Consider the following 11,543-nt stretch of genomic DNA (forward strand, 5'->3'; position numbering starts at 1 on the left):
ATCTCTTTATTTTGACCATTTGAAATTTTGAATATATATTGTTCATTATAATAAATTAATGATGTACGAGTAGTACTTATATTTAATAAAAAAGTATTAACTTTAGAAAACTGGAAGATAAATATGTAGATTATGTGGGCCAATCAACAAGACTACATATTATAAACCAAATTAGTCTCTTTAAAATGATATATTAAAATGAAGTATTGTTGAAATTAAGTCTTGTTGTAGATTTGAAGTTGGGAAACAAGATCCGACCATGAACCATAACAATTGGATCATTAACCACCCTCATTGAATTAAGATATTTTAAATCTGATAGACATGTAGTTGTGAGTTTCAGTGTGTGTTTTATGTCGGAAAAGGTCTTAAATCTCTTACTTTACAGCTAAATGATCCTTTAATTTGACATAACTAATTTCTCTTCGGCATCTTACCGAAGATTTTATCACATGTATACATATTAAAATCTTTTGCTGTTTAAAAAAAAAAAAAAGTAGTTATGAGTTTCACTTGGACAAATAATAATTGAAACCACGTACGCAATAAGCATGTTAAAATCCACTTCCAAAACCATTAAGGCGCGTTTGGTTCACAGAATTTTATGGAATTTGATGTAATTGGAATTATATTACATTCCTTAATTCGTTTGGTTCTTCAAAGAAAGACAAATCACATTCCGTAGGAATGTAAACATTCCATCATTTGATGAAATTTTCATTCCTTGGGGATGGAGGAAGGAATCTCATTCCTTCACACACTTGAATTTGCAAAAAATCAAAAACATTCCGTCAAATTCCATTCCTTCAAATTTCAATTCCTTTTGATAGATTTCATTCCTTTCAAAAATATTCTGTGAACCAAACACGCCTTTAGTATTGAATTGATTTCAATGTTGTGACTTCCACGAGACGAGTTATTCCATCTATGTCAATCAACACCAGGGGCGGAGCCAATAGGGAGACTAGCGGGTGCTTAGCCCCCGCCAACCGTCCATGTTTGTCATTGCAAGGCTAGCTCATAGCCAAATAATACAAAGGTTTTTTTCGAACCGAGCCACCCCCAATCTATAAATGTTTGATTTTCAGTCATAACAATGCAAGTAAAACCTTTATATTGGGCCCATAAAAGTAAACCCTCGTAATAAAGTTCTATTTTACTAACTGTTGAGTCGTGGATTCGTTGAGAGACTCAGCGAGTGACCATGTCAACGATCCCTCAGCGACTCTCAAGTATCTTCGAGTTAAATAATAAGTTCAATGACTCACCGCTATGTTTTGTAAGTCAAATATGGGCGGGAAGATGAAGATATAAAGGCGGGTCCCCAAGGACACGTGTTGATAGATCAGAATGAAGACATTTGACCTTATACCGTTTTGGTACTAAGGTGTTTCTCTTTCATGCCTTTTTGAGAAAGAAACAAAATGAAGAGAAGAGAACCCTGCAGATCTGGAAGATCCATCAATAGATGGTTGACAACCTTCATGTGTCAACATCTATTGGGTTGTCATGTGATGTCTTTTCTCTCCTATATAAAACATCACTTGACCTAGCCGCAACTTGGTTGGTTTGTTCCACATTATACACTTAGTGTGTTTTTCTCTCTTTGTATAAGTGTTCAGTCTTTTGTTTGTCAAAACACTTAACAATATTTTCTCTTTTCTTTTCTTGTAAACTGATCATGTATTCACTGTTTAACTAATATTACATATAATTAAACGGTTTACTTTTCTATTTTCTGTTCTTAGTGTAATTTACATTAGTTGTTAATTACATAATCTGTGCAAACTTGGGACTTTCACTAACATTTTATTAAATGGTTAAAAAAATACGATTGACCCCCCCCCCCTTCTCCCCTTAACGTTAATTCCTGGTTCCGTCTCTGATCAACACTCTTTATATGTTTAGTTGCATGCCCATGTCCCGATCTTACCTTATGTCTTTCTCAAAATTATCCTGCAAATATGTAATACTGTCTATATTATTTCACTTTTTTCAATGCACATCCATCGCAAAACCTAGACATCGTTGTTGATGTTGTTTTTGTACTTCATCCGTGCTATAACAAATGACTATGTTTGACTAGCATAAACTTAATAAAGGATAGAGTGACTGCTTTTTTAGTTAATCAGATTATCATTAGTAATTATCTTGGAAATGCTAAAATAATTTGTTGTGTGTGATAATTAAGAGTATTATTGGAAACTACTCGCATCATTTTATATTAGAAAGTGAATATTTAAAGTGGCCAAAAAAAATGTAAGAAGTTGTAATAAAGTGTTCTTTTTATAAACAAAATAAGAAAAGTGTACAAGTAACCATCTCAGCACGGTTTGACAAGGGTTTTTTAGGGGCTTTTAAGGGCTTAAAAGCCTTTAGCTTTTAAAAATAAGCTCATTTGAAAATTATAGCCCTGTTTGACAATACATAAGAAATCAAAAGCCCTAGCCCCGAAAAACTCCTAAGAGCTCCAAAATGTCTTTAAAATAAAAGCTCGTAAGAAGAGAGTTGGAAAAAAAAGCTCCAGCCCTAGCCCCAACTTCAAGCTCCAGCCCTAAGCCCTTAACTATGTTTGGCACAAAAGCTTGGAGCTGAGGCTGTAGTTAAGGGCTTGGGGCTGGAGCTTGACGTTGGGGCTAGGGGTTGGGGCTTTTTTTCCAACTCTCTTCCTACAAGCTTTTATTTTAAAGACCTTTTGGGGCTTTTAGGAGTTTTTCGGGGGTAGGGCTTTTGATTTCTTATGTATTGCCAAACAGAGCTATAATTTTCAAATGAGCTTATTTTTAAAAGCTAAGGGTTTTTAAACCCTTAAAAGCCTCTAAAAAGCCCTTGCCAAACAGTCCCTAATTAATCTCAGCTCTAAGCTTTTATACCAAACATACTCTAATCAGGGTAAAATAGATGACACTTTAATGGGAACATTCACTATTCCGCATTTCCGCACAACTGCTAAGTTGGTAACCACCATCAGTTAATTAATTAATGTGACTTGCTAGTACGTTATGACGTCTTCACAAAAGATTGATTTTCACCTAGTTACGTACTGGTAACTATTTTGAAGGCCGGAAAAATGGTTTAAAAACAGTTACAAGATACCCCGACTATACCGATTTAGTCAAGTCAAAAATGTGTCCTCATCCTTGAATAACATGTAAAGAAATCCCTTATTTAAGTAATCTTTTTAAGTTATACAAAATTTGTCTTGAAATTTTTCAAAAGAAAACTTTAATGCAAATTATAGAAATCTTATGGAAGCGGGTATTATAGGATATCTATTTTTAGTTATTATCTTGGATCAATATTCTATTTAATTAGTGGCTATCTTCTCCTTATTAATAGGAGCTATGTATGGGATGTATTGGTGTGATCCCTCTATTTAGTCTTTGTAATTCTTTCATATCAGAATGAAAAATCACCAGATCTTCTTCTCCTTGCAATTTTATATGGCATCAGAGCCAAAAACAACCATAGTTTAAACCAATGGCAGGAGACGACGATCAAACCAAAAACAAAAACGGTGAAGGTCCTAGCGGTGGTTCTAGCAGTGGAATCACATATGAGTCACCCTACTACCTTCATCCTTCCGACTACCCCAAACAACTTCACGTAAATGAAGTCCTCACAGACAACAACTTTGCCGATTGGAACCAAGAGATGACAAACTTCTTATTTGCAAAAAACAAAATGGAATTTGTCGATGGGACGATCAAGAAACCTGAGAAAACTGAGAAAAACTACATGCTGTGGATGCGTGTTGATGCTATGATAAAGGGATGGTTGACAACAGCCATGGAGAAAAATATACGCAACAGTGTCAAGTATGCAGGAACAGCATCAGAGATTTGGGCAGACCTGAATGAACGTTTCGGTAAAGAGAGCGCTCCTCGGGCGTATGAATTGAAACAGAAAATTGCTTCTACTCGACAAAACGGCGCTTCCGTGTCAACATATTTCACCCAACTACGGTCCATATGGGATGAAGCTCAATCCATACATCCTTTTCCACGTTGTTCTTGTGACAAGTGTGAATGTGATGTGGGCAAGAAGATCAATGAACATCAAGAGAAGGAACGTCTTTATGAATTTTTAATGGGGTTAGATTCAGAATTCACTGTTATTAAGACTCAAATTCTGGCAACCAAACCAGTTCCCTCACTAGGCACTGCGTATCACTTAGTGGCGGAAGACGAGAGACAGAGAAGTATTTCGAGTGAAGGAAGGATACAACCAGAGCCCGCTGCATTCAAAGTTGGACAGAAACGAGATTTCTTAGCTGGACGAAACAAAGAAAAGGAAGGCTCGAGGACTACAAAGGATGGAATTGAGCGATGCACTCAATGTAAAAAGGAAGGTCATAAACGTGAAGGTTGCTTCGAGATAATCGGGTATCCTGAATGGTGGCCTGGGAAGAAAAAGGACAAGGTGAAGCCCAAAGCTGCGTTTGTGGACAGTGAATCGAGCCCTATTCCTGGCTTAACAAGTGAAGACTACCAACTCCTACTGAAACATTTTGTTGAAACAGGTAAAAGTGGAGATACAAAACCCGTTGCAAATATGGCTCATAAAGAAGACGAAAATGGTGAGTGGATTGTTGATTCGGGTTGCACCGAATACATTACTTACTTATCTAACATTCTTTTGAACAAAAGGGACACTCCATTTGAGCCTCCTGTTGTCATTCCAAATGGAGCCTCCATTCCGGTTAAAGGAAAAGGAGACTATGTTCTTCCAAGAGGAGCAAAAGTCAATGGGGTTCTTTATGTTCCAGATTTCAAATTCAATCTTCTTTCTGTCAGTCGCCTCACTCGCGATCTTCAATGTTCCATATCATTCTTTCCTGATTTTTGTATCATGCAGGGCTTACAAAGGAGGAACTTGATTGGTGCGGGTAAATGCCGAAGGGGACTGTACCGAATGAAGATGATTCAAGAAAGAAAGGCGATGACTACTACAGTTGAAACGTGGCACAAAAGACTTGGGCATGCTTCAAAAGGAAAGCTGAATAAGATGGATTTTCTCAAAAGTAGTATTGTTGATTTGGGTAATTCCTGTGATTCTTGTGCTAGAGCAAAACATACTAGATTACCTTTTCCTTCCAGTTTTATTAAAACTAGTGCTACTTTCGATTTAATTCATTGTGATATTTGGGGAGGTTATCGAATCCCATCATATACGGGTGCCAATTATTTCCTTACAATAGTAGATGATTTTAGTAGGGCGGTATGGGTATTTCTTCTCAAATATAAAAGCCAGGCTAGCCAATGTCTTAAGGATTTTCATAAAATGATTGAGGTGCAATTTGAGAAACAAATAAAAAGGGTTAGAAGTGACAATGGTGGAGAGTTTACCTCCAACGATATGTTAGATTTTTATAATCGAAAGGGAATTTTACTTGAAACCTCGTGTCCTCATACCCCTCAACAAAATGGTGTCGTAGAAAGAAAACACAGACACCTTCTTGAGACGGCTCGTGCATTAAGGTTCGAAGCGAATCTTCCTAAAAAATTTTGGGGGGAATGTATTTTGACCGCGGCTTATGTTATTAACTGTCTTCCATCCAAGATCATTAAAAACAAAACTCCTTTTGAGTTAATTTGGAATAAAAACCTGAATATGATTCTCTAAGAGTCTTTGGTTGTCTTGTTTATTTTAAAAATACCGACACAAAAGGAGACAAGTTCGAAGAAAGGGGGAAACCGGGGGTTTTTCTTGGTTATCCACCTAGAACCAAAGGTTATAAAATTTTTGACTTACAAACCAGGAAATTGATTGTTAGTAGAGACGTCAACTTTCATGAAGATAATTTTCCTTTTAAGAATCTTCAAGGAAATAATGAAAGTATAACAGAAGAACCAGGAATATGTCACGACTGTCACTGTGAACCATTTTTGACTCATACTGAATCGCGAAATCCACAAATGGATTATAATGATGTTGAGCCCAGTAGTGACTCAATCGGCGGACATGAAAGCCCAGATTGCATTGAGTTGGATTTGATAAATTATGAAACTCAGTTCAAAGATGATGGGGCTGAAACAAATGAGTTCCATGAAGCTACAGAACCCCAGATAGAAGAAAGACCAGCTCGAAATAAGACTCAACCATCGAGATTCAAGGATTTTGTGGTACAAGTCCCACCTTCGGTCAACCACCCTGCACCAACATCAAGTCAAGTTGCCTCCACGGTTTGCTATCCAATCTCTAGCTTTGTTTCTTATGAAAAATTTTCAACTAATCATAAGGCTTTCTTAACTGCTATCACTAATAATGATGAGCCAAAATCGTTCAAACAAGCCTCACAGGATGTTCATTGGCGTGAGGCGATGCAAAAGGAGATTAAAGCCCTAGAGAAAAATGGAACTTGGACTTTGGAAAATCTACCTGAAGGAAAGAGAGCAATAGACTCCAAATGGATTTATAAGGTCAAGTTCAAACCGAATGGTGAAGTTGAAAGGTACAAGGCGCGTCTAGTTGCAAAAGGGTTCACTCAAATGGAAGGCGTTGATTATCATGATACATTTGCACCCGTAGCCAAGCTAGTAACCGTGCGAACTCTACTAGCAGTTGCCGTCAAACGAGACTGGATCATTCACCAACTCGATGTTAATAACGCCTTCTTGCATGGAGATCTCGACGAGGAAGTCTATATGAAAATTCCTCAGGGCTTCTCTAACACCAACAAAAATCGAGTTTGTCGTTTAAGAAAATCTTTATACGGGTTGAAGCAAGCTTCACGAAATTGGTACCACAAGTTCACTACTTTTCTCCAGAGTTTGAATTTCCGACAATCCAAAGCAGATCACTCTTTATTCCTTTATGAGATTAATAGTATCACTTTGGTGGTTCTAATTTATGTGGACGATGTCGTTATTACAGGCAATTGCCTCGACAAGATACAAGAAGTCAAAGAAAAGCTCGACAAGGAATTTAGTATTAAAGACCTTGGGACACTTAAATACTTCCTCGGGATCGAAGTGACCAGAACAAATGATGGTTTGGTTCTAAGCCAACGAAAGTATACCTTGGATATTCTAAAGGATAGTGGGAAATTGGGTTGCAAGCCGAGTGCATTTCCCATTGAACAAGGCCTGAAATTAGACAAGGGAGAGAAAGAACCAAGTGTTGATGCAAATCAATATCGACGCTTAGTGGGTCGACTATTATATCTTCAAGCCACACGACCGGATATTGCGTACTCAGTCAACATCTTGAGCCAGTTTGTGGCTGATCCAAGAAGTAGTCATTTGGAGGCGGCACATCGAGTTCTTAGATACTTGAAAGCTACACCAGGACAAGGTATTTACTCTCTCGTGCAGGCGATACCACTTTAACAGCTTACTGTGATTCGGATTGGTTGGGTTGCCCATATACTCGACGCTCACGTACCGGCTATGTTCTACTACTAGGTGGTAGTCCCATTTCTTGGAAGACAAAGAAGCAATCACTGGTCTCACGTTCATCAGCCGAAGCAGAATACAGAGCTATGGCTTCCACGGTTAGTGAAGTCATCTGGGTTCGTTGGTTGCTTAGTGAACTTCAACTTCACATCTCGTCACCTACACCTCTCTTCTGTGATAATCAGGCAGCCCGTCATATAGCAAATAACCCGGTATTCCACGAAAGAACTAAGCATGTCGAGATGGATTGTTACTTTGTACGTGAAAGAGTTGAATCCAAGGAGGTCATTCCAATGGCAGTCGCTAGCAAACTGCAACTGGCCGACTTACTCACAAAGGGTCTTGCAGCAAACCAACTTCAATTTCTTCTTGGCAAGATTGGCATTGCAAATTTACATGCTTCATCTTGAGGGGGAATATAGGATATCTATTTTTAGTTATTATCTTGGATCAATATTCTATTTAATTAGTGGCTATCTTCTCCTTATTAATAGGAGCTATGTATGGGATGTATTGGTGTGATCCCTCTATTTAGTCTTTGTAATTCTTTCATATCAGAATGAAAAATCACCAGATCTTCTTCTCCTTGCAATTTTATAGGTATTTTGTGTTTTTTTTAATAACATATTTGATCGTTTTAATGCATCCGTTATCGAAAACCACCAATAGAAAAGAAGTTACCAACAAAGCATTTTGGTTCTTTATTCATTGAATCAGAGATGGTATTAAAAAAAATTAAGTAGGTAAAATTAAAAAGTTCATGAAATATAAATTTATAAAAGAACAAAATGTTAAAAACTTATAAAAAATATTTTAAAATCCATAAAAAAAAATTAAATTTTAAAAGAAGCATTAACCCCCTTTTAGGCATCGAATGATTCTTAGTTGAAGCGTATATTTAGAAAAGTATAGTGTGTAGGTTAAGCATAATTGTTGATTTCTTAATTGTTCAAACCAATCAAGTAAATAAACCAATCTATAATTACGTTGCCCCTTATTTATTGTATGTAATTACGTTGCCCCCTATTTTTTATTTTTTTATTTTTTGAAAACAGCTAGCTAGAAACTAACATAATACAAGAAAAGATTAAAACGTAAAATTACACCAATCATTCCATGAAATATTTCTATATGTAGAGCGATTTTTTATCCATAAGTAAGATGATTGAATGTCTTAAAATATCTTCACCGTATAGACTCTTTTGCTTTCAAAAATTAGATTGTTTCTTGATTTCCATAAACTCCACATAAATGTTAGGACAATAGCATTGATCATCTTTTTAAGCTTCTAGATAATTGGCTTGTTTCATGAATTTTTAACAGATCCTCCACATCAAATGCAAATATGGGCTGTAAATTACACCAAGAAGCAACTTTTAGACCCAATCTGATGTGCAACTTCACAGCCGTGAGTAAATGATTCACACAGCCAGTGCAACGTTGCCCCTTATTTATTGTATATCCATGGAGCCGTATGTATTAACCTAAAAAAATATGTATACATTATCTGACATTTCAATGAATGTATAGATCGAAAAATAATTCTTATTTACCCGTATCAATAGTGTTATAAACTGGAAAAAAGAAAGATCTTATGCTTTAGTTAACACAAAATTTTATGTCTTACGTTATTATCACTGGCAATCTAAACATCCAAACACTGAAATAAGACACTAAATAAGATATATCATTAAGAACTAGATTAGGGTTATATGGTCAATAAAAAAATAACCACCCTAATACATTCAACAAAAGGACATAAATGGGATTTCCTAAATTCTCCCAACGTCCAAAAAGAAAAAGAAAATACAAATTTACCAAACTACTACCCCCTACCACAATAAACTGGTAAGTTACTGTAATTGCCAAAAATTTAATTACAGTTAACTCCCAACTAAAACCCAAAATTACAAAATCAATCCCTCAAACTTACCTAAACTGACAATAGATACCCTTATACTATAAACTTATTACTATATCGAGCCCCAATCTATTTCATACGACGGATACTTTTCCAAAGAGAAATTTTCCGACCAACCACCTTCTTCCTGCGTGAACTCCGGCATGGTCAAGTCCGAAGACGGCGATGAATTCTCCGACCCACTTTCAAACCCTTCAACTTTCACAACTTCCGGCACCGGCGCCATCTTCTTCGCCGCCGCCGACCGCCGTCCACCGGACTTCTTCCCTGCGCCGTCAACCGGCTTTCCTTCAGCCATACACTGACAAATGGCTTCTAGTTTGGCAACAACTGATGAATGCAAAGGTGAATAATCTGTTATCTGCGAGCCGGCTGGACAAAGCTGAGGAAAGTTGAGCCGCGCGTAGTCTCCACGCAGCTTGTAAGCCGCTTTGTCGTAAGCTAGCGCGGCTTCCTCAGCCGAGTCAAATGTACCCAGCCAAAGACGAGTTCGGCTTTTGGGGAGCCGAATCTCGGCTACCCATTTGCCCCAGTGGCGTTGTCTAACGCCCCTGTACAATTTAGCGGGTTTTGGAGGTGACCCGTATTGTGACTCGGGTTGTGACCCGGATTGTGAAACGGGTAAAGTTTCTGGAGCTATGTAGTTCAAGTTATTTTGTGGATAGTTTAAATTTTCGTAGATTTGGGGTTGGTAAAGTTGGGTTAACCCGAATGAGGAATTGGGTTGGATGTATTGGAACTGGTTTTGGATTTGGTAATCCGGGTATGGGCCGGGTTGTTGGATTTGGTAATCTGGGTGTGGATATGAAGTGGGGAAAAGGGTATTTTGGTAATTTGAAGAATCATGAGAATAAGAAGGGGAAGCACTTTTAATAAAAGGTTCAAGTGCTTCCATAAGTTCACCACCAGCCATTGATGATGATGATGATTGTTCAAAGCCACTATTATTCCAAAAATTCATAGCAGCTGAAGATGCCATTTACTATGATACTTTTTTATATATAGTAAAATTTACAGAAAATATTTATGGTAAAAAAAAAGAAGATAAAAAATGATTTTCCAAGATGAAAAATGCAAGGAAAATCAAAGGAAAAAAATTGGGTTTTTTTTATATAATAAAGAAATAAACCCTTTAAAATATCAACCTTAAGGGAACAAAAAATTACCCTTAAAAGGTGATCTAAATTTAAAATTAAAAAAAAAAAAGAGAGAGAGAGAGAGAAAAAAAAAAGAAAAAGAAAAGAGAAATAGAACCCAAATCAAAAAGGATGGATCACTATTCTGAAAACAACTAACTCTTTTATATAAAAAAAAATTATAAAATTAATTTAAAATTTGCTTTTTTATTCATGAAAATCATTAAGAAAACAAACCAAAATCAATTGTAAAATTTTTTTTTTACTCGAAAAGACCAGATGATTTACAGAAAGGGATACACAGAAGCGGGGAAAATTAGAGGGGGGGAGTTAAAAAAAAAAAAAAAAAAAAAAAATTAAGAAAACCAGCACAAAAGTTTTAAAGAAAAGTGATTAAAGAAATAATTATTTAAGTATATGTTTAAGGTGTGTGAAACTCTCAAAAGACCTCACTTTTGTGTTTTGAGTTTTTGTGGATTGAGAGGTGGTTGGTTATATAGGGGAAGTAGGGTGGGTGAAGTGAACTATGGAAAACTGAAAGAGTTAACCATGGTTAGGTTAAATGTTTGTCTTACAATTTTGGAGGTATTTGTAACAGCAGGTTCCAGGTTAATCCGCGGGAGTGTGTCTGGTAAAAACGCGTATTAGTGGTTGACAGGTGCCGGTAAAATGGACAGCTGTCGGTTAAAGTTACTGTGGATGGGACTTGCTTCTAAGTTATGGTTTTGACTAAAATATGGATGTTCACACCAGATTTGCTAAAATTAGAAAAAGTGTCATTTAAATGTGAACTTTTTTAAGTGGTGTTTAGAGAGTTTAACGGTACTGAAATAGATTAACGCGTTATTCCGTATTATTTACTAGCATGATATCTGCACGTTACGACAGTAAGAACTAATATCATCCGATGTACATCTATTTTTTTTTCATGAATTGAGCATGTTTAAATCGCAATGCTCTACACATTCTAACAAGGGGTGTGTTGTGTATGTTTAAGGGGTACGTGAGTTGTGTGTGTTCAAGAGGTACGGAATAAGGAATATAGATGCTACATGAATTCTTTAAGGCTTCGATTAACATGCATAAAAA

At 36.6% G+C, this 11,543-nt stretch overlaps 2 protein-coding genes across 2 annotated transcripts; one reads left to right on the forward strand and one right to left on the reverse strand.

The window, feature by feature from the left end:
- The first annotated feature begins 3,480 nt into the window (after window positions 1–3,480).
- Window positions 3,481–4,358, forward strand: LOC122610533. The gene is made up of 2 exons (XM_043783512.1): window positions 3,481–4,297; window positions 4,348–4,358. The coding sequence occupies exons 1-2, from the start codon at window positions 3,481–3,483 to the stop codon at window positions 4,356–4,358; spliced, it is 828 nt and encodes a 275-aa protein (XP_043639447.1).
- A 4,705-nt stretch (window positions 4,359–9,063) lies between these two features.
- Window positions 9,064–10,368, reverse strand: LOC122611356 (ethylene-responsive transcription factor RAP2-4-like). Its single transcript, XM_043784376.1, has one exon. The coding sequence runs from the start codon at window positions 10,295–10,297 to the stop codon at window positions 9,371–9,373; it is 927 nt and encodes a 308-aa protein (XP_043640311.1). The 5' UTR covers window positions 10,298–10,368; the 3' UTR covers window positions 9,064–9,370.
- Between the last annotated feature and the right edge of the window lie 1,175 nt (window positions 10,369–11,543).

The sequence above is a fragment of the Erigeron canadensis genome, chromosome 8 (genome assembly GCF_010389155.1).
Source record: "Erigeron canadensis isolate Cc75 chromosome 8, C_canadensis_v1, whole genome shotgun sequence".
In the NCBI taxonomy this organism is placed as follows: Eukaryota; Viridiplantae; Streptophyta; class Magnoliopsida; order Asterales; family Asteraceae; genus Erigeron; species Erigeron canadensis.